The sequence below is a fragment of the Tympanuchus pallidicinctus genome, unplaced genomic scaffold (assembly GCF_026119805.1).
Source record: "Tympanuchus pallidicinctus isolate F22 unplaced genomic scaffold, pur_lepc_1.0 scaffold19, whole genome shotgun sequence".
Classification (NCBI taxonomy): Eukaryota; Metazoa; Chordata; class Aves; order Galliformes; family Phasianidae; genus Tympanuchus; species Tympanuchus pallidicinctus.
In genome coordinates this window covers 4,935,533-4,958,634 of record NW_026294710.1, presented here as the reverse complement: position 1 = coordinate 4,958,634, position 23,102 = coordinate 4,935,533, and the positions used below count along the sequence as shown (strand labels likewise).

General features: G+C 40.7%; 1 protein-coding gene across 2 annotated transcripts in view; it reads right to left on the bottom strand.

Annotated features, from left to right (window-relative positions):
* The window catches only part of RELN (reelin), a 267,668-nt gene that overhangs the window by 158,968 nt on the left and 85,598 nt on the right, over positions 1-23,102 (bottom strand). For both annotated transcript variants that reach the window (XM_052680833.1, XM_052680834.1), the window contains exon 4: positions 60-130. In XM_052680833.1, the coding sequence (XP_052536793.1) occupies positions 60-130 (71 nt within the window). The remainder of the gene's footprint in view (positions 1-59; positions 131-23,102) is intronic.

The window sequence follows — 23,102 nt, the reverse complement described above, 5'->3', positions numbered from 1 at the left end:
TGCAAATACAATGGAAAACCACATTTACCAGATATTATTAAAATAATGGCTGCTCTTACCTCCCTGCTCGCACAGTTGTTGTGCTAAGGCATCCTTGAATATAACTTGGCCCCTATGAGTAGCTGTAGCCCTGTGGACATAAAAAAAAAAAGACAACAATAAATAATGTAGCATACACATCTATATATGCATATGCATGAGTAATTAAATCAGAAGTCCGATTCTACTTTCTGCCTGTGCTCTTCTTTCTTCACTCTTTGTTTTTAAACTTGTAGAGCAATTCATGGGATTTTTTCTGTATATAGCAAAAGAAAAGTTCACACAGGCATTCAGTGAGAGACATGAGTAAGAGCAGGCACATCACAGAACTTGGCTTATCGCTTTGCCTGAGAAAGCATCTCTGCCTCAGAGCAGAAAAGAAAAAATGTTTGCAGAGTTACAGTCCTGGAAAATTAATATTCATATGATCCAGTGATCTATAGCAATACTGTTACATGCTGGGTATAAAGGTAGAGATTGAATGGTTCCCAGAAATCCTTTCTGAAAACAAGGAAAACTTCTCCAAATAAGGAGAACCTGCACTGCCCATCCTCTGACTGTTCAGTTTCTGAACAACACCCCACCTTCTTGGTCTCTGCCTGTCCTTCTCTTTCTATCTCCATCTCTGAGGAAGTGATACACCTGCAGCTGCACAGAGTTTCTGTACTAGAGGTACTATCAGTTTGTCTAAAGAATAAATATTTCCAATTAACAATTCACAGCTAACAGGCCAGTTAATGTACCTTGAAGAAAGATGCATAGTTTTGTTTTCTTCTAATCGGCCAGAGATCCAATGCAATTTGATATGCTCTTCTCTTACAGTGCTACTCTAACAGCACTAGTTATTCTTTATTTCCAATTGCTTAATTCATCTCTCATTCCTAACTGTGATGTTACAACTTAATTTCATCTTGCTGATTTCAAAACATTTCAGTATTTATCAATTGACTCTGATTTCCAATTTCTTGCAGCCAAAGTTCTTACATACACACTCTTCCTACATGTTCTTCACCCTTTCCATCTCAGTAATGGAAATAATTAACAGATTGTCCCTTGAAACAGTCTCAGTCCAACAGTAAGATACTGAAAGCAACCTTATGAGAATGATTTTTCAGGCAACTGTGTGCCACTTCTAATGGATCACACCTGGCTTGCTTATGAAACTGTCAGGAAAGAGCATAACATCTTGGTCTGTAGAGGAAACTCAACATATGTAGTTTTTCCCTCAGCTATTGTGCCAGCTACACTGACAGCGTAGAGCAATAAAATACATCTAATATTACGTTTTTCAGATACAGTGGATCCTCAATGTAAAACTCATCTGCAAGCTACCAAACAGGAGTAAATGAAAACTCCATTGGGATCTAATTTGTATCTTGCTTAATTAGGAAAATTCTATTTTCCTGTACTCCTATGTCCAGAAAAGTAATATTATGACCACTGATGCTTTTAGGGCACTCAGGCTACTCCCTTCTCTGTGCATGTTGTTTTTTCTGCAGTTTGGACTTTTCAGAGGCATAGGAGAATCTGGAGAGGAGCCTCACCAGGTAATGATATTATTTTGGGCACAGAGCTGGGATCATGTTCATAATATAAAGTTTTGATCACTACCACGCTCATTATGGAACTATTTTAGGATTTCAAACACAGAGTCAGCAGCCAGTATGGTCTAAATTTTGATGTGTCCATTATCCCCTGTCTGATAGCTGACAGGAGCCAATTATTGCTGCTTCATAGCAGGAGCAACCTGTGCCCAAGGTCAGCAATACTTTTCAGGACAGGCACTAGTTCCTGCAGCACATACTCCCAGTAGCTCCACTTTTGCAATGGAATATGCATGAGTTCTGCAGCAGAGCCAGAGCAGTTTCAGAGAATTACAAAGGGCAATGCTTCTGTCTTTTTTCCAGAGCTAACTTCTTGCTTTTCCCTCTATTTATGCATTACGCATGGAGCAAATGCCAGTAATGAGGTGCAATTATGCAGCAACTAAAATACTTTCAGAATGGAGTGCAAGATGTACCTTTCCTGCATTGAATTGCCACTGTTAGTGATAATAAAATCATAAAATCATTTGAAGGGACTGTTAAAGGTCATCTAGACCAACTCCCCTGCAATGAACAAGTACACCTACAGCTAGAACAGGTTGCTCAGAGCCCGGTCCAGCCTGATCTTAGATGTATCCAGGGATGGGGCGTCCACCACCTCTCTGGGCAACCTGTGCCAGTGCCTCACCACCCTTATTGTAAAAACTGTTTCCTTATATCCAGTCTAAATCTGTTAGTTTGAAGCAAATTCCCCCTTTCCTATCACAACCAAACCTTCTAAAGAGACTCTCCCTTTCTTTCTTACTGCCCCCTCTCCCCCACCATTAGATACCGAAAGGCTTTGCTGAGGTCTTCCCCAAGCCTTCTCTTATCCAGGCTGAACTGCCCCAGTTCTCTCAAAATGTCCTCGTAACAGAGATGTTCCATCCCTTGGATCATTTTTGTGGCCCTCCTCTGGAAGTACTGCAATGGGCCCATACCTCTCCTGTACAAAGGACTTTACATGCAGACACTCTCCAACCGAGGTCTCACCAGCACAAGGTAGACCAGAGTTCCTCCCTGATGGGTAGCTTAACAGAAAGTGATCGTGAATTTGTACATTTATCTTTACAAAATGTGTAACATACCCAAAACCATATTGATCCCCAGACGGACTCTCAGGTCTAAAGCAACACAAGGTTTATGGGAATTATAATAAAAATAACATTGGCAGCATCTACAACAGCTTTAGTAGAGAAACAAATTTATTTCAACAATTAATTACAGGGGCTTGTTTTCTTGACATAGATGCCTATAACTGACTTCTGTTTTTCAAAAGTTTCTGTACAGTCCTCAGTGTAGTTAAATACCACGTAGATGAAAGCACTTGCTAAATATTAATTGGTTTTACTCCTAACCACCTGTAGTCCTGCTGTCACTCTATGGTAACTACTTCTAGCATATGGCCAACTGACCAACCAAGCACAGCCGAAAGGCAGCATGCATGCTTCTTGTGCCCCAAGGCAACTCCTTGCTATGAACCAGTCTTTCCCAGGGGGTGAATAATAAAAGAAAAAAGGATGGGAAAAGGAACATCCTGACATGGTAAGTGAGTGCTTTGAAAGAAAAACAACTTAGAGGTAATAAGATTCCTCTATACATTAACTTCATGCCTCCATTAGCCTAGATGAATCTGTCTGCTTGGGGCTATGTAAGAGAGAAGGGAAAATGTGTTTTTAACAGCAGCCAGAGAAGATAAACTGCTGAGAGAGGACAAAAGGACTCTGAGCAGAGGAAGGCTCTATCTGGCTAACAGGCTTGCTATCACTTCAAGACATCACCAATTCCATGCTTTGTCTCTAGGAATTCTGTAATGAACTTCACTTCCTCAAGGTGAAAACAGGCAGTAACAAAGACTTTCAGACTGTCACCAAAAAGGAGAAAAGAAACATCATCTTCCAAATCCACACTTGAATTATATATAGTCTATGTCACCTGTGAAGGAGGATGGGGAGGACCACCGTACTAAACAGTTCGAAATCTCTATTCATGTGCAGCACTGCCAACTCCCATGTACGCACCCTAAGTGACATAATTTTGTCCCCTGTGCAATTACAGAAATTGTTCAAGCCCTCGGGCAGTTTGGGAGAAGCAAGTCTAAAGATGTTCACATCCACTTTCATCTTCCCTCTGCTCTTACAGGGACTGGCAGCATCATTCCCTCAGAGGGGAAAGTACCAGCAGAGAGGTCTTCAGGAGGCATTGGGAATGTAGATTTCCTGCAGTAAACTACCTCATTTCATGATAGACAGTTCAGACAGGTTTTCAACGGGATCGCGGAAAACAAGCTTATAGAATCGTAGAAGCACAGAATGGTTTAGGCTGGAAAGGACCTTAAAACTAATCTAGCTCCAATCCCATGCCACAGGCAGGATTTTCAACCAACAGATCAAGCTGCCCAGAGCCACTGAATGCCTCCAAGGATTGAGCACTTCAGCTTCCATTTGACAAAAAACCACACTGATTAAAGAGCAGGAGTTTGATGTGTGCATTCTAAAACCACGGTTTTGACTCTGTCCCTTCTCCCCCCCTTCCCCTCCCCCTCCCCCACTTTTACCAACTGTTTCTTCCCCGAGGTACAAAAAAATAAAGTCAGCTGTGCTGGCCATATTCAGTGGGAACTGCCAGGGAGATCTGGCAAGTAAGATGCAATTATTTATGTCAACATTAGTGCGAGTGGCTGGAATTAGCATGCTTGCTCTAAAAGCCTGGATCAGATGAGAAAAAGCTTCAGAGGGGGAGGGATTAAAATGGCCAGCAGAAGGCAGTGTATGCTAGAGGCGAAGGAACAACCAACCCAGCCAGGGTAGCTGTGCTGGCCTGAAGTCTGTGGACCACAGTCATAGAATCCTGGAGTCACAGAACACAGCCGTAAGTTTGAGTCCAGTCATTGAGTCCAGCTCCCGGCTCCACACAGGAACACCCAGCATTCAAACCCTATGTCTCAGAGCATTGTCCAAACACTCCTTGAACTCTGGCAACTCGGGGCCGTGCCCACCGCCCCCTGGTGCAGCGCCTTTCCCGAGCCCCTTTTCCCGCCCCTCCCCTGACGCAGCTCCATGCCGTTCCCTCGGGCCCTGTCGCTGTCACACAGAGCAGAGCTCAGCGCTGCCCCTCCGCTCCCTGTGAGGAGCTGCAGCCTCCATCAGCCTTCCCCTCAGCTCCTCTGCTCAGGGCCCAGCACACCCAGGGACCTCAGCCTCTCCTTTTTTCCCGTTTAGACCCCTCACCATCTTTTTAGCCCTCCTTTAGACATTCCATAATAGTTTTACATCTTTTTTCTGCTGTGATGCCCAAAACATACAGAACAAGAGGAACAAAGACTTTTCTGTTTATCTCCTGCTTCTGAAATTACCTCCAGGGATGGCCCATGTGGCAACTGGGAATCCAACACAGGGTGGAATGAGCAAATGTGTGGAGATTTTGAAATTAACAACAAAGTCAGAAAGTTTTCTGTCCAAGAGAAGAAAATGCAGAAGGAAGGTCAACAGGCTTCTCAGAAAGATCCAATAAACAATAAGGAAATAAAAGTTCTCCTTTTCATAGAATCATAAAGGGTGGAAATGACACTAAGGTCACCTAGTCCAAATGTCAACATATCCATTTTTTGGATGTCTTTGTTGTTAAGACAGCATTTGTGCACAGAAGAGAGTGCGTGTGTGTCCGTATCAATCAGCGTGAGCTGAGACTGCTGTGCTATTAATGAAACATTAAGATGTGGGTAAGGCTGGTGGAAACCTCCACTTGTTGGGACAAACCAACATGTGCAGCATGTGCTGATTCCCCCTCGCACACACCATCTGTGCACTCTAAGGGGCTCACTGAACTCTTCTCCTGTTGCCAGCCCCAGCCTGCACGCAGCCAGTCCTGCAGGACATTTCTCTCCATGCACACCATGAAAAATGTGCATTTTTCAACCTACAACTTCAACCACACTCCAGATGAGGCACTTTCAAAATGTGCAGTGGTCCATGCACCCTTCTGTATGTTGGCCTGATGTGTGCATTACATTTCCAACTGTGTACATGGTCCAATGCACACCTACAAGACATATAGAGAACAGGGATCCAAGATCTATCTCTAAGCATCTTCTGCACATATTTTGTAATGTGGCTACCACCTAAACATGCAAAATTCCCTCCTGTTTCAATCAAATATATTAGTTGAAATAATGATATAATGTGCCATTCATTTTTGCCATCTTATTTTTTCTCAAAAGTACTGATTTATTTTTCATAGTCAGTCTCTTCTAGTGTAGTTGGAAGAGCTGAGAAAGCCACCCTCCATCTTGAGACATGAGTTTTGAGTCAGCTTGGAAACAATTTCCATTTCTCTAATAAAGGTGAGGTGGGTTTCTTGATGCTCCCTTTGGCGTAAAAAAAAAAAAAAAAAAAAAAAAAGAGAACATATGAAAATATGATGTTTTCCTATACATAAATTTAGAAGAAAATATGAAAGGACTAATATGGCAGTCAAATGGTAGTATCAGTTGAAGAACAATCTGATTAGCAGATTTAAGTTCTTATGGTTTAGCAATGAAAAACTGTCTATGCTGCATGCACTTAAGAAGTGTTGCTCTGATTAGGGGTTGATTTAAATACATATTTAAGTGCTTTTTTTAACTGAGCTTTTGTATTAGAAAAAAGTCTTCAGGTAGACAAATAAATTAGGTGAACATTTAATTCTGGAGTTGCATTTCTTGAATATTACAGAGAATGCAGTTATGGCTGCAGCACTGGAAGCAGAAGGGTGTGCAGGCAGCCTCAGCCCCAACACATTATAATTTATGAGAATTTTCCTTTTTAATGCTATAAACACACCATATTTTTGTTTGGCTGCAAGGACTGAGTACAGAATGGATTAACAACAAAACAGTAAATATGCATTATCAAAGAGGAAAATATTAGGAATTACCATTTTCAGCTGTGTGCAAGCATTTCCAACCTCTTTTCCCCTGTATCTCAAAGAATAAAAAGATGCTTTTTCACTTCTATCTACTTTGATGTGACTAGAATGATTAGAGCCTCTTATTGACTGAAAGCAGATTAGGACAATAGTTTCTTCCCAGCTACAGGAAACCCAACATTTTTATTAGTATTTTGCATTGTGTGATTATAAAGGAAAGCAAATTCTATTTTTTTCTACTCTTTAAAAATAGAGGATTTTGCAGTGGCATCTGCCAAGCAGTCAGTTCATATAAATAATAGAACAAGCATCTATTGTCTGTATATTGACACAGTGCCAACAACTAGGTCTCTCTTTTTCACCTTTTCCCATGTTTGGGAGAGGGTTCTGTCCTTGTCTTAGGCTTTCCAGCCTATCGTGCCTAATTATCTAGTGAAACATTGATTGTATGTATTTTGGGCTGCTAATGTGTTGAGCATGTATAAACACTTAAAGTCTATATTTAGCTCTATCCTAATGGACGTCTTATATCTTTTTGAGATAAAAAAGTGTTTTCATTAAATTCTACTTGTATAATCTTCTAAAGTGCATATTTAATCAAAATGTCTTTCAATCACCTAAATTATCCTTCAAGAACAACAACAGAAAACTGACAAGCCCCAACAAGTGTTTTCCTGTATCACAGAATTAATCTTCACTGTGGATTTGCAAAGTACCCAACATCTCTAAAAGCGTAAACATTTGTTAAATCTAGGTTGGATGGAACCCTGGGCATCTGATGAAACTCAGGTGATCTGACGACACAGATCTGTCCACAGCAGTGGATTAGAAATAGATGAGCTTAATGGTCCCTTACAACCTAAGACATTCTGTGATCCTATGAAATACATAGAAGTGCCCAGAGAGGTTGTGGAGTCTCCTTCTCTGGAGATATTCAAAACCCACCTGGGCTCCTGTGTAACCCCCTGTAAGGAACCTGCTTTAGCAGGGGGTTGGACTAAATGATCCCCAGAGGCCCCTTCCAACCCTTATAGCTCTGCACTGATTCTGTGATTTCACTATTTGGGTTTGAGCAGCCTGCTGTCTTTTGCTGCCTATAGCCCCCAGAAGACACTGCCAGCAGCTGCAGATTAGCTGGACCATATGAAATTCTGGAACCTCAGCCCTGTATTTGCTTTACAACCCACACAGGGAAATCCTCACATTGCCAAATTAACCCCATTTCTTAACAAGCACTCAATTCAGCACAAATTACAGAGATGCAACTGGTGCATCCACAATGCGTAAGGCAGATTAGAAAGCTAGGAAACTGAGTAAAAGAATGTTCATAGGCTGCAGTGCTTGGTCAGTGATACTCGACTGATTCCTATGGCTTAACTGGACACTGACACGTTCCCTTTATCTTATGTGTCTCTGTACACTTCCCACTGTCCTAAATATTTTCAGAGGACTGAGAAAAGAATGAAGTACACGAGCCTTTCACAGTTTGGTACAAACCACATAATGGTAGGACCTGCTACAATCATTATTAAAGAATAACTGTTCTCTGCTTTTCAAAGAGGGAATTTCAGCCCCTATTGCTTCCTACATGAGCGGAATACAACAGATCTCCTGGAATAAAAAAGCAGAGTCACTAATCACACAAAGGACAGTTATTTCTCCTCCTTGGTTTTTCATTTTCAACCAGATTTATGTGGTGGAAGAAAGCACATATCCCTTAAGACCATACCAGCTTACAAACAGAAATAGGCAGGTGAAATACTGCCTTAGGAGAGTAATTAATTCCGTCAGCTACTGAAAAAATGACAAATTTGTTAAGTATTGCAGAACTCTAGCCAAAAAAAGCAGGTGGAAGGACATCAGGAATATGGCATAAACTGGAGAGACTACAGTGAGGAGGTCTGGCACTGATCATAGGATCTGGGTACACAGGGAGGGGTAGGAGGATGTCCGGAAGGCACTGCAGGAGTGGGCTGAGATATACCGTGAGAGCACCTGGGAGCACCATGGCGTGGGTGCTGTGGGGACTCACTGCCCAAAGGGGCACAAAACAGGTTTATGGATTCTGCTGCTCATGGCACAGCATGGTGTTTCTTCAACAAACACGTTTGTTTTAGAGATGCCCACTTACGTAATGCTGCTTCTGAGCCATAGGCAGAATTTTTGGTTCCTCCACCAGGAGCCCGTGTCTGGCCACACAGACTCATCAGCACTCCCAGAGAAGATCATAGGATGATAAGAAATCCAAGCTGGAAAAGACCTTGGGGTTTCCCCAGGCCAACCTCCTGCTCAGAGCAATCAGCCACGCTAATCATATGCACACAGCCCTGCAGTGGCTTTTTCCAAAATGTCTAACAGCATGTCCAGACTCACAGCTCTGATATCTGTGAATGCTTTTACATAATAAAATACTGCTAAAGTTATTAAGTTTATTTTAAACAAAAAGTGCGATGTGAATTTCACTTGAATTGGTCAGTCACTTGGCACAGTCATAAACACTTCAAATTTACAGCTCATTTGGACAGCAACATCCCATGTAATATACTGTTCTGGCAGTAATGAGTGTGAACGCATGCTTCTCACTAGGAAGCAATCCATGATTTATCTCACTCGTAAATAAATTACCCACTAAGCTACATGGCCATAATATCTCCTTTTGATACTGTGTTGGTAATAATTCTTTAAACCTATTATTAAAAAAAGGACATCAAGCTCTAAAAGCCCTTCTCTTAAAATGGAGTATTAATGATGGGATCTATAACCACTGCCTTGAAAGAAGCCAAAGTAACAGAGAATTTGCAAGTAATAATGTAGGTACTTCCAAGGGAGACGGTGTCAGTGCTTTACTACTGACTCATTTTTCCTCTGAGCACAGATTTGTTTTCAGAAATTATTGGCAGAGTAAGCACAGCATTAGAATGACTCCTAGCAAGAAAATGCCTTGATGATATTGTGATACTCTTCAGCACACTTGCAGTTCTGGGTTCTCTGTGTTCCAAATGAACAACAAAAAAAAGGTGATATTGGGTAAAATGCAAACAGACTTTGAGTCTTTATTTGCTAATGGCAGTTTCTAAAAGGAAAGAATACATTGGGAATTCAGTTCAGCTGTGTAGCCAGGAAGTTGAACTTTTCAAATATGGACAAATAATAATTGCACTATTACATGAAATATTGCTTGGGTTCTGAAGTTGCTGTGCCTGGAATCCCAAATACTAAAGGATTCCAGATGAAGGCATTCATTGGAGACCTGCACATCTGGTGGTGTATATAACAGAATGCTGCTCGATATTAGGGAAATTCTTGACTAATTTGTAAATCTAAGATGTTTATAGTTGATTAATAAAACAGCAAACTTGAGCTAACACTTATGATGAAATAAGACCTCATCTCAAAACTAATATGTTAATGGTTTTTCATAAAGCCACATTTTTAAAGGTTTTTTTTTTATTATTTTTTTTTATGTCTTCATGAAATAAACAACATAAAAGGTGAATTTGTTCTTGTGAATCTCTTATCCTCAACTAAGGAACTTTGCAGTAGGTCCACCACTGCATTAGGTACAAACCCTGTGTCATTAGGGAAGAGACACATCCCATAAGCTGCTCAGGACAAATTCCAGAGTGCCATGATAAATCAACAATGATTTTCTAGCATCCTGGCACTTCTGAGGAGTCCCTCTGAAAGAAATGTGTTGAGCGATGGCTCTGTTGGAGGCTCTGTCAATGGTAAATAGTAACAGCCCATCTCCAAGTTAAATCTTCCTGTTCAATGTAGAATCATAGAATCATAGAATCATAGAATCACCAAGGTTGGAAAAGACCTAAAAGATCATCCAGTCCAACTGTTCACCTATTCCCAATAGCTCCTACTAAACCATGTCCCTCAACACAACATCCAGCCTTTCCTTGAACACCCCCAGGGTCGGTGACTCCACCACCTCCCTGGGCAGTCCATTCCAGTGCCTGACCACCCTTTCCGAAAAGTAATACTTCCTCATGTCCAGCCTGAATCTCCCCTGCCGTAGCTGGAAGCCATTCCCCCTGGTCCTATCACTAATGACACGAGATGTACAATGACAAGACATCAGATGTCTGAGCATCACTGTGGTGGATGAATTTAAAACAGAGACCAGATTTGATGGAACATCATATAACACAAGTATTTCCCATTTTAAATGGAATTGTACCTTTTTGAGTGGTTACCAAACACCTAGTGATCCCTAAAGAGAAACTTGTGTTTGCACAGAGAATGGCTGAAATCCTGAACAACTAGAACAACAAAGAGATGATGTAACATAAGGTACAATGTACAATAAGGTGCTTTGCCCCTACAGATGAGATGGATATGGCTGGGAGCCAAAAGATTTCAAGCAATACCCATCAAGCAGATGGCAGAAACAACAGCAAACTGTAAACTGGTAAAGGCAGATATATGACGGAAATACAATCATCCATTTAGAAGAAAATAAGACATCTCTGAGAACGGCATCTAAAAACAATGCTGTAAAAATAGCAGCCCTAACTGTGCAGAACCACTTGTTTGGCACATGCTGAGGAAACAGATTTCATTCATTGGCAGAGATTAACTCTGCTATGTTATTCTAGTAGGAAGACTATGAAAAACAATATATTGTCATCAACAGAAACAATGTTTTAAAATATAGCTGGTGAACCACCTCTTTTAGCTTCCAGGTACATCCATCTCTGGGGAGCCCTCAGTCAAACTGCTCATCATGAGATTGGATTCCTTGCAAGACATTACTGCACATCTCCTTTTTTTTTTTAAGTTTTTTGATCTCAAGTCAGACCCTTGCACTGAAGTTGAAGATGTTTTTATATAAGAATCATAATCAGTGGGCACATGTCCACATGTATCTTCTAAGTTCAGAATTTCAAATGATATATTTATTTCTATTTCTCAATATATAATGAACCTAAACATTGTTCTACTGCACTATTGACTCTGAACAAAATGTTATGAAAAACTGTGAGACTTCCTAAACAGAAAGAAACAGAAATTGCAATATATCTAATATTATCTAATAAAGATACCTTTAGGTAACAGAAGCTGTTTGTTTACAAATCCTTTTTGTTATATTTGTTGCAAAACTTTTTATGTTGCCTTGCTATAGAGAAATATCTTTCTGTTTTGCAGCTGCAGGAGTGTTATGGAGGATTGCTCTTCAGTATTTCCATGCTGTTACCTGGTCTTTCAGAAAGTTTACAAATAAGAATACTGTAAACACTTTTGATCTGTTGGTTGCATTTCCAAGCAACACCATGCTCCTCCCTTACAGCCACGCCAGCATCATATCTCTGATCTCCCAACTGAGACTCTCCCAGCTGACAGCACTCCCAGAGCTTCCTTTAGCAAGGTCATCTCCATTCAAGCACCCAAGTGAATACACTGTAGACACTTAAGCTGCTGTCAGCTTTCAGTGAAAACGGATCTATGAGTACAGAAATAATTTGTGTAGGGAGAAGGGTGGATTGACAGACAGCATTATCACTCTTATCATGTATCTAAAGCTAAACATCCCTATGTTACATTCAATTTCCCTGCATGTTTTCCTTTTACTTGCTTTTAATTAGCACAGGCACCTCTTGGTGCCAGTGATGGCAAATTTTAATGTTACGGGCTGGCTGAAAACTGGCCAGCTGCCCGGGAATTGGCTCTGTACTATGTCACCATGCAGTGTAGTAACCCATTTTAAAACATAACTTTCCTAACCAAATGTCACACAAAATAATGAAGAAAAATTACCCCTAGTCATGCTATCTCAGAGCTACTACAAGGTGAAATTCTGAGCTTGAAGTTAGTTCCTGCAGTTGTTAACTCCTGATCCTAATGGAATTCTGTTGTCTCGAACACACCAATGACATTAAGTAACTCCATGATAGACACACCAATGACGTTAAGTAACTCCATGATAGCTCTTTTGCTCCTGTCTGAGAACACCAGAACTAACAAGACTTTTTTTTTTGTGTGTGTGTGAAACTGAGGAAATGGCTTAAGCTCATTATTTTTCAGACTCAGACTCATTCCTTGGGATCACCAGGCACCAAAGCCACTTTCCCTCCCTTCCCTTCAAGTTCTTAGCATCCTTCCTGGAAGGATCTGCCACCAAATCATCCCAAGCTGCAGTTTGAGTGCTGGAAGGCCTAGAAATCCATGAGTCATCCTCTCCTGTGAGATAAAGGGATCCCTCAAGGTCCACAGATCATCCCAAAACACACCCATCACATATTTAGTGTCACCCAGACCAACAGTAGCAGCAAGGGCTGCACATGTCAGGTAGCCAATAGGCCATCACTGAAGGGAAGAATGAACCAAAGAGATGTTCCAGATAAAGTCTTTATGGAAGATTTGGAAGCAAACAGACACTAGAAGTGATTTTTAATTTGCACCGATAGACGTTTGGTTGTTTGTTTTTTTCCCAAGAAGAGTGTCTTAAGTCCTTTTTACAAAACAGATAGAATAGCCTCATTTGCAGAACTGAGGTAAAAAGATAATGTTATTCAAAATTTTATTCCTGCATAAATTTATATGAACATGGAGGGAAAAAAAAGTTCCAGCTTTGTATATAGAATTTTAACATATTTAAATTTATTTTTTTCCCTAATTCTAACAGAAATGTTCTTCTAATCTCAGTGGCAAGTCTAACATTATCTGTTCAGTGAACATTTTAGCTTTTGATTCTTTGTGGTCATAACATGTGATGGTTGTTTTGCTGACTCCAAGAAATGTCCAAGAGAGAATGTCCCTCATCTTACAGCCACTCACCCACAGTGAGTGACAGCCCTGGAGTCATCCACAGGTCTCCCATACCCCACGCTGGTAATTAACTGCCTCTGCAGCACAAAGAGTTAAACCTTCTTGCTTCAAAGTTACCTTTATATGTGAGTGATATCATCAAGAGTTCATATACACTTTGAGTAATATTGAGGTGAAACCACATTTCAAAGACCTGATGCCAAATTTAGGCTTTGCAAAAATGCGTATGTACATATACATAATGTTTATGTTTGTATATATATGTGTATATATATATATAAAACAAAAGCTAAAAGGGGTCAGAAATATTTACATAACATTAACAAAAAGTAAATAAATACTAGATAAATGCTTTTACAGGATTTTCAGTGCTCTGGATTTCAATGCAGCAATTCAATAGGAATTTAAATAGACGAGTAAGGAAAAACTATAATGAGGAGGGTGTTTATTTATATTTCTGTGAGGAGACAAATGAATATAACTGCAAATAACACTAGAAGCATTAGATTTTAAAATTGTAATTTAAATAATCAACTATAGCACTTATAATGCAGAATAGGCAAATATTTATTTTTAATTTTATGAATTCCTTTACTAATCAATTTAAATATATTCATGTAAATAGATTTTTAGTTTGTGGTGAAAATAATGATATCATTTGTACCCAAATAAATAAAAACACAAACGTCATTCGCTTGACAAACGGCCCTGTATTGCTATATTTTATTCTCACACGGAACATAAGGGCATATATAGAGTCTGAATGCAATCAGAAGAGGTATTGTAAAGTATATTTTTGACACCTTCTAGGCCCAACCCACACCTAAATGAGAGATTGGTGCCTCTTATGAATTAAACATAATTCTTGATTTATGTTCTGTAACCCTTGTATCAAAAACTATAGTTCCAGAGCAATGTCACTGGGAATTCATTTAATGATATTGATGGCACAGCTAACACAGGGAATGCAAAGTAACAAGCAGTGAAGAGCATGGCTTTATAAATCACTCCTGTAGAGCACACAAGGCAATAAATAACCAGCCATTAATTCTCACTAAATTATGCTAAAATACTTAAACTACTTGTTTAGCAGCAAATTACAAATGCCTGCCATTTCTGTAAAAAAGTGAAACTTCTGACCAAGAAATTTTATCAAATGATACCACATATATCAAACTTTAGATTATTATTTTTTACCTGAGAACTTATTTCTGCAAAAAATCTGCAAAAAGCAGATTGCAAAGAAAATACTGCAGCTGCATTGTCCTCGATGCTACACACGTTCCAGCAAACCCTTCCCAGTGCCCGCAGCTCTGAATCACCCCTCTGCTGCTGTGAATCAGTGATGTGACTTTGCTGGCATCTGCCCAAATGCCTGCACACAAAGAGTGGGGAACACCTGAGCCAAAAGCCCTGGACCAGGAGAGCTCATCCCATGGGTGTACAATGAGTAATGAGTTAATGAAAACATCTGGCATTAAAGGTGGTCAAGAGACACTGAAGGTACAAGTCTTTAGAGAGAAAGCTGGATAAGCTGTTTCGTAAGGTCCGATCTATAGAATTTGGGAGAACTTAGTTTTCTGTAATGACACAGCATGAGCTATGTATCTTTTTGTCTGTGTCTGAGAAGCTATTAAAACGTCTCTAATTGTACTTATCTATTCTAACTTTTGGAATCCTTTAGGGATCCAATCTCATATACTTCACAATCTGTGAGGTACAAAGTGTAGAGCTGGATTGTGACCCCATTGTGTGGGCCGTGAGTGGTACGATGGATGTAATGACCAGAAAAACAAGAAATTTGCTTTCCCAGGAACTTTGGGACCCCAGTCCTGACATATGACCCCAACAGGGAAGCCCTCTCATAAAGCTGTGCACAAATGCCTCACGGTCCTTGTTGGACCTGCTAATAGCTACAGAGAACCCAATCAGAGAAAAGTAATTGTGCTCAAAAGAGCAAGATTGTAAACCCAAGAAATCTGGTTAATGTACCATGCATCCAATCGTACTGGCTGGTGCCCAAATAGAGCTCTTTCATGATACTTAGCCTAACTGGTCAAAAGGGAAAAACAGCAGTCTGACAAATTGTATGCTTTATTCCTTTGTAAATCTATTAACTGCAAGGACAAATTCCACTCCTAAATCTTAGTGAGGAGGTTGAGGCTGAGTGCACGAGGAGGCCACTGCCCCTGTTTCGTACACATCATGATAAAACCACTTCATAATCTCTTTTAATCTTAATTAACAAACAGTGCTTAAATAGGCAATAAAATTGCTGGAGCTATTGGAACGTGTCAAGCCTGGGTCAGGAATGCTCATTGTCCGCACAAGCTCTCCCAAGGCCTGGCTAAGCCCACACCCTCACGAGGTTCACTGTCTCACCACAAGATCGCTCCTTCTTTTCTTTTCTTTTTAAATTTCCCAGGTTGTTTTCTCTGTCCCCAGTCGTTTTTGTATTTCCCAAAATAATGCTAAGAATTTGCCAATGGGAAACGCAGCGAACAGCCCTTTCTAACTATCCCATCTGGAATTATATCTCCTATTTTAACTTTTCCTTTGAAAAGAAACCACTTAAGTCTAACATTATTTTAGCTATGTTTTGAGAGTAAAGGTGTAATTATATTCTACATATATAAGCCTCGATGTTAAAATTTAGTTTCACGTATCCGGAACTGTGTATCAGTCTCTGGAAGACCAAAGATGATGCTCATCTCTGCAGGTCTGTCTTTGTTTTTTCTCTGTACAACCTCCAACAGCCCTTTGCATGCTAACAGCTGTAGAGTGCTCTTGCTCTTTAATTTGTTTCAGTAGTTAGATGAGCAGATTGAGGTCAGCATAATGCCCTCAAAATTCCTAGTGGCAAACCGCTGGTGTTACACATGTTAAATCTGAGATGGCCAAGGCCCAGACTTTTCCACATTAAAAATCCTGATTCTGACCCAGTTATCCAGCTTTGGCACAATGGTCCCAAAGACACACAGCAGCAGAATCTAATCTTGTATATTGCAAATATTAGATACAGGCAGAGCATCAGGGTTTCAGTCTGCAGAGACCTGGTTCAGCTGTAAAATTAATCATAATAAACCTTTAAAATATAATGATAAATGTAGGCTATTTGTATGAACAATGACAGTCCAAATAATCACTGCTTTTTCTAGCAGCTATCTCAGCTATATTTTCTGATTCCAACAAAACCTTAAAATAAAGTACTGCCAGCAGCAAAAATTACACCTCCCACACTTCGCCTTAGTAGACCAGCACTCGCCCTGTAGTTGAAGACAGCTATTCTTAGTTTGGTGCTATTTTGGTAACACTACTGTTGATTAAACTTCACCCATACAGACACCGTGAATGCACACTCCGCATACGTGCAGCAAACAGCCAGCTTTCAGCTGCACTCCGTCGTGCGCTGCCCAGAGCTTCTGGAAGTTCTCTTAGCCTTTGGCAAGAGCTTAGCAAGAGAAAGTCTGCAGGAGTGCACAAGCATGAAAAGCATTATTGCACTGCCACTTCTCGTGTTAATTTTGTAATGGGGCTGTTAGAATTTCATTATAAACCACATTTTCAGAAGGGTTCATAAATCAACTGTGAAATGTATTCTTTGCTTGAACTTCTCACACAAAGAATACATTCATATAGCATTATTAATTTGCCATTTTAAAACAAACAAGTAAAAAAACAAAAACAAAAACAAAAAAACCACCAAACAGGTTTATTAAAAATCTATATATAAGTTTTACAAATATAAATGGAAAGTTAAATTTACAGGTATAGCACTGATAAAAGAGTCATGGAAAGCTTCCAGCATTGGCCAGCATTGGGCTTCACTTGCCCCGTGATCTTGTTACTATACTGGAAAATCCAATCTTAGAGGGATTCAGTGCCCCTCAACCCATGAGCCACTCTCCGAAGTTCCTGTGCAGCTGAGAGCCACCAGACATGTGCCAAAACTCTTTGAGGGTCTGGGGCACGCACAGACTCCAGGCACAGCTCCCAAAATCACTGTCCAGGGATGATAGCTACTGTATCAAGGCTTTGGCCTCTGTATCTCCCCTTCTTCATCAGAGAATTTTCACTGCAAGTCACATAATACAGCAAAAAAGCCCTGCTGCTAAAAAAACAAAACAAAAAACAAAAAACAAAAAACAAAAACAGGACAGAACCCCAGTTCTGAGATCCAGCTTAACTGCCTATGATAACAGGTGAACATTAAGGGCTGTGGCCTGCAGATGCAAATAAATCGCACTTACCAACCTAAACCATTGTCACTAAACTATCCTTAAATGACAAACCTAAGTAATCCAAAAGTCATCTTTAACCAATTACAAAATTTCTATCAGTCTCAGAAATAATGGTTTCTGATTATATATATATGTATTATTATTTTTATTTTTTAATTCTTTTCTTGGTCCGCTGGGAACAAGAGAAACAAAACTACCAAGACAACAAAGCTATTTGAGAGCTCTGAACATTGCCACAAACAGGAATCCTAGCTACTGGCTAGATCCACGGTGGGTTACAAATAAACTGTGGAAATTTCCTTACAAACGTAAGTAAACATTCCTGACATATCCTAGATAGTAGCAAGAGTGAGATCTTTTCCTTGTTTGTATTTCATTCAGCTAAAACATGCTAACAATTTGTACTCATAGAGTGTCCTCCTGTGATGCTTAGTTTTTGCATCAAACAAAGCATTAAAAGATCAGCCTTTAAAAGCTTAACAGTAAAAACAGACAAGTGCAATCTGTATGCACTGAAACTAATGACTTTTATGACAATCTACTTATCCACAACATCAGTCTGGCAATCTAATGCATGAACTCCTGGAGTCTTAGTGCCCGAAGGTTGTGCCATATGGCACTGCAAATTTAGATTTAAATTTGGTTTCCATAATCCAATGGTCCTCTTTTAAAAGGCACAAATAAATGTACTAATAGATACATGAGGGCTGTATTCATTTTCAGGAAATTAGCATTAATTTGCACTTTTTTAAAGCATGACATATTCTTGGGGACCCTAAGAAATAAAACCCTTTTGTCAGCATGGACAACAGCTCCCAGACAAGAGGCCCTCATGTGGCATTGAAAAGGAGGAGAGGGAACTGGGTCACCTGAAAGCAGAACATACAATTATGTGCTACTCTTAGCTGGCTTAAGCATGTGCAAGTCCTGCACTTCACTGGCTGGAAGTTGCTGAGATCTCTGCATCATGGTTACGTGGGAGGCAGGAGAGTGCCTGTGTGAATTTGTGTGGAGTGAAACCCTCACATGTTCCACATGTGCTGCATCTGGTGACATCTGCATGTAGTCATGGCCTTACAGATTTCACAGTCCAGCCCTTCATAACTCCATAACTCCATAACTTCATAACTGAGCTCTGCAGAGAGGGACCTGGGTGTCCTGGTGGATGACAGGTTGGCCATGAGCCAGCAGTGTGCCCTTGTGGCCAAGAGGGCCAATGGCATCCTGGGGTGCATTAAAAAGAGCGTGGCCAGCAGGTCGAAGGAGGTGATCCTCCCCCTCTACTCTGCCCTGGTGAGGCCTCATCTGGAGTACTGCGTCCAGTTCTGGGCTCCCCAGTACAAAAAAGACAGGGATCTCTTGGAAAGAGTCCAGCGGAGGGCCACAAAGACGGTGAAGGGCCTGGAGCATCTCTCCTATGAGGAAAGGCTGAGTGAACTGGGTCTGTTCAGCCTTGAGAAAAGAAGACTGAGAGGGGACCTGATCCAGGTCTATAAATATCTGAGGTGTGGGGGGCAGAATGGCGAGGCCGGACTGTTTTCAGTGGTGAGTGGAGACAGGACAAGGGGAAACAGCTGGAAACTGCAGCATAGGAAGTTCTGCACAAATGTGCTCAAGAACTTCTTTACAGTGAGGTGACGGAGCACTGGAACAGGCTGCCCAGGGAGGTGGTGGAGTCTCCTTCTCTGGAGATGTTCAAGACCTGCCTGGATGCCTACCTGTGCGACCTGCTGTAGGGAACCTGCTTTGGCAGGGGGGTTGGACTCAATGATCTCTGGAGGTCCCTTCCAACCCCTACAATTCTGTGATTCTGTGATTCTGTGATAACTCCTTGAAACTAAAGAGATGGGCAAGAGCAGAAGGTTAAACTCCTCCCTTACTTGGCATGAGGCCCTGGAGCATGTCCAGAGAAGGGCATCAAAGCTGTAAAGGGTCTGGAGCACAAGTCTGATGGGGAGGGGCTCAAGGAACCAGGATGGTTCAGTTTAGAGAAGAGAAGGCTCAGGGGAGACCTTATCACTCTCTGCAACTGCCTGAAAGGAGGCTGTGGCAAGGTGGGGATTGGCATCTTCTTCCAAGTAATGGTGATAGGACAAGAGGTGATGGCCTTAAGTTGTGCCATGGAAGGTTCAGGTTGGATTTTAAGAACAATGTCTTCTCAGAAGGAGTGGCAAGGCATTGGAACAGGCTGCCCAGGGAGGTGGTGGAGTCACCATCCTTTGGGATGTTCAAGGAATGTGGAGGTGTGGCACTGAAGGATATAGGTTAGTGGACATGGTGGTGAAGGGCTGACAGACTTGGTGATCTTAGTGGTCTTTTCCAACCCTAATGATTCTGTGATTCTATGATTAGATGATATTGCGAAGAGCAACTCAGAAGCAGAAGATGTCGATCAATTCATTCATTGACTCTGGCTACTGCTTGCTGAGAACGATGGAAAATTTCCATTAACAAGTTAAAGACTCCACAGAGGAAAAAACCTGTTGCTGAAAGACAATGGCAGTCATACCACCATTTTTTGAAGCAAAGATGTTTTCATCATGTTAAGTAATAACAGAAGTCCAACCTCTTGGGACCTTTTTAGTAAGGTTATTCCAAAATAGACTTGCTAAAACAAAAAGACAAAAATTTGCACATAGATAATTGGAACGATGACCTAATTGTCCATGCTATTTAAAACAGAAATATCTGGCCAACAATATCAGCAACCCACAGAACACTGCCAGCTCTGAGAGCAAAGGAACATGGGCTCCACAGCAGAGCACTTCACCTAAAGGAAAGGTCAGCTATCTCTGGCAAGCAGGAAAATACCCAAACAGATTCATGGCTGCTGGCAAGGAAGATGCTCAAGGCTGAATGTCTGTTCTTACAAAATTTCAGATGATATCCAGTATGAATAGAGTGCTGCAAGGGAATCAGGTGGTATGTAGGACACACAGGTCCAGAAGATAAGCAGAGTCCAGCTCTAGCTGCACCAGACTCCCTCACTTAAAAGTTTCCTAGGCATAGAGACTGAGGCACATGGAGTTTCCATAGCCCAACCAAGGCAGACAGTTCCTCCAAAAATTAGGAACACAGGTACCTGACCAGTCATACTCCTGTGCCCCTACCTCTCACCAATGACCCTGTGTCCAGCTTCCAGCACTGGGTCCACAATCAGTTCAGTAAACTATGGCTGTTAGTGATCCTTTTCTCCACCTTCTCAGTAACAGACCAAAAGGCAAAGCAAGGAGCCTGAAAGTAGTTGGTATTGATTAAGTTCCCATCTGGGTCCAAGGATCTCCAAGGAATTTTCCCACATATTGCCCCTCACCCAGGCACCAGGCAACTTCCCACAGCCAGAGGAAGGAGTCAGAAAAAAATCTGCAATGCAAAACGTAACTGACAGATTGGATATCTGAGTTTCAGCTCTTAATTCCCCCATGAAGCTGGAGTCTGCATGGATGCTCCCAGCCCACAGATTTCAGGATGTCATACCGCATCACGTGCAGCAGAGAGCTGTGCTCTAGTTTCTCGCAGCCCAGGATGGCTCCACCAAAAGCCAGCCTTGAGTAGTTCAGCTTTCTCCACCTTCGTCATTTGGGATAATGAGGGTACCCACAATCCAGACAGAGTAGGTGTTATCACTTCTAAAGCCTAATTCAGTTCTGTAACTCCAGGTCGGGTGTCTCCAGTCATAGAATCATAGAATTACTTGAATTGCAAGGGACCTTAAAGATCTTGTAGTTCCAACCTCACTGCCTGGGCAGGGTTGCCAAGACATACTCAGCAACACATCATGCTGTGATCAGGTTTACAAGCTTAGGCTACATGGCTGCAGCACCATAACTTGGGGCAGGTACTGCCTGGACATCCTAAATGGTGTTGGAAACCATGAGGAAAAGAGAACAAGCTTGGCTCTCCAAGGAGCCCCTCCTGGGTCTGGGTATGCATGATAAGCTGCATTCTTACATCCTTTCCATACTTGATTTTGATTCAGTAAACAAAGTTGCTGTAAAATTAGCAAGTGGAAAAGCCCTAATATCAGTTAGTGCTATTTACAGAGGATAAGCGTTGCTTTCACTCCACTGTTTTAAGGGATTTAACCTTTCTAATATTTACACATACTGAAGAGACAGTGCTTCCAAATGCTATCATTTCGTATGGCCATCTGATTAAGATGCACTTCAAATAGGTTGAGATTTTTTTTTATTATGTTTTTTAACTTTGGGATTTTCTGAAAATGTCATTTTCCCTTTTAATTTTGGCAATCATACAAATTTTAGGGAAGTTTCCCAGTACTTCACATGCTGTCACAGCATCTTCAAGCTGCCTTTAGAGCTCTTCCATCATATTTTGTGTAAAGAAAAAAAGTTTGAGCTCATCATTACAGCAGCTGCTAATGAAGATTTCTAGGCTTTTCTTTTTTTTAATTGATAAAGAGAGAATGACAAATATTTTAAATAGCCATTAAACAGTACTAAATCAATGGTATTTTACACAGTTTCTATAGAAGCATACAGCACATCCACTTTAATATCAAGTGAGTTAATTGTGATCAATGATACTACAGTGAAAAGCAAATGAATTCTTAATGACAAGAAACATTACATGCTACAAAAATAGGAGCTAACAAGAAACCTAATTGCTGGATTTTTCATCTTACATCATTAGTAACTTCCACTATGTTGAAAAAATTAAAAGGAAAACAAGTATTTCAAAGACTTATGGATCAATCAATTTATAGCATATAATACGATTATGAAAGAAGGAAAACTTTCTTTAATATCTATTTTTCTCCATGTTATTGGAAATTTATTTTAACAGGTGTTAGATTAATTTGGAAGTTATCATTACAGAATTCAGGGTTACTTTTTTTAAACCACTGAATACAAGACTGGAGACTTAATGGCTGTCCTTGTCTCACTTTTACAACCTCTTTTGTTTGATTTGCAGATTTTAATGTGCATCATAACACCTCTCATCCAGCAGTAAGAAATTCTCTGGGGAACACTTGCAGAAAATAGGACATTGAGTCCATAATTAAAGTAATCTCTTCCCGGGCAGATGCTTCAGTTGGCTCTGTTATCACATATTACAAAAGGCATCTTGAGGCCTATAAAATGTGCAGCAAATGGCTTTGGAGATGAGAAACAGCAATTTTTCATCTAATTTTGATCCATAGACATGTAAGTACTGTATTGCCACTTTTTGGTACGGAGCCAAATAACTATTGTGGTTGTTGAAATAAGCTTGGCAGTAACCAAAATTAAAGAGTACTCCAGCTTTTATCCTCTGTCAGGAAAGCCTTTTTCTAACCATCTTTGCACTTAACAAATAAGCATGCCATCTCAAATATGCGTGTTAATGCCTACATCTGGATTTAGAGAAAGGCTTTATGCAGCTTAACGCACATACACGTTCTCCCCATATATGCTTGTTGAAATCATCAGTCAAATTACGGCCCTAACATCTTCCCTGCCTTGCAAAGCAGTCTGTGATACTGATTGAAAGTGTTTCTACTGTTTATCTTTTGTATTTTAAAGCATTTAGAACATGCTTTTTGAATGTGTAAGTA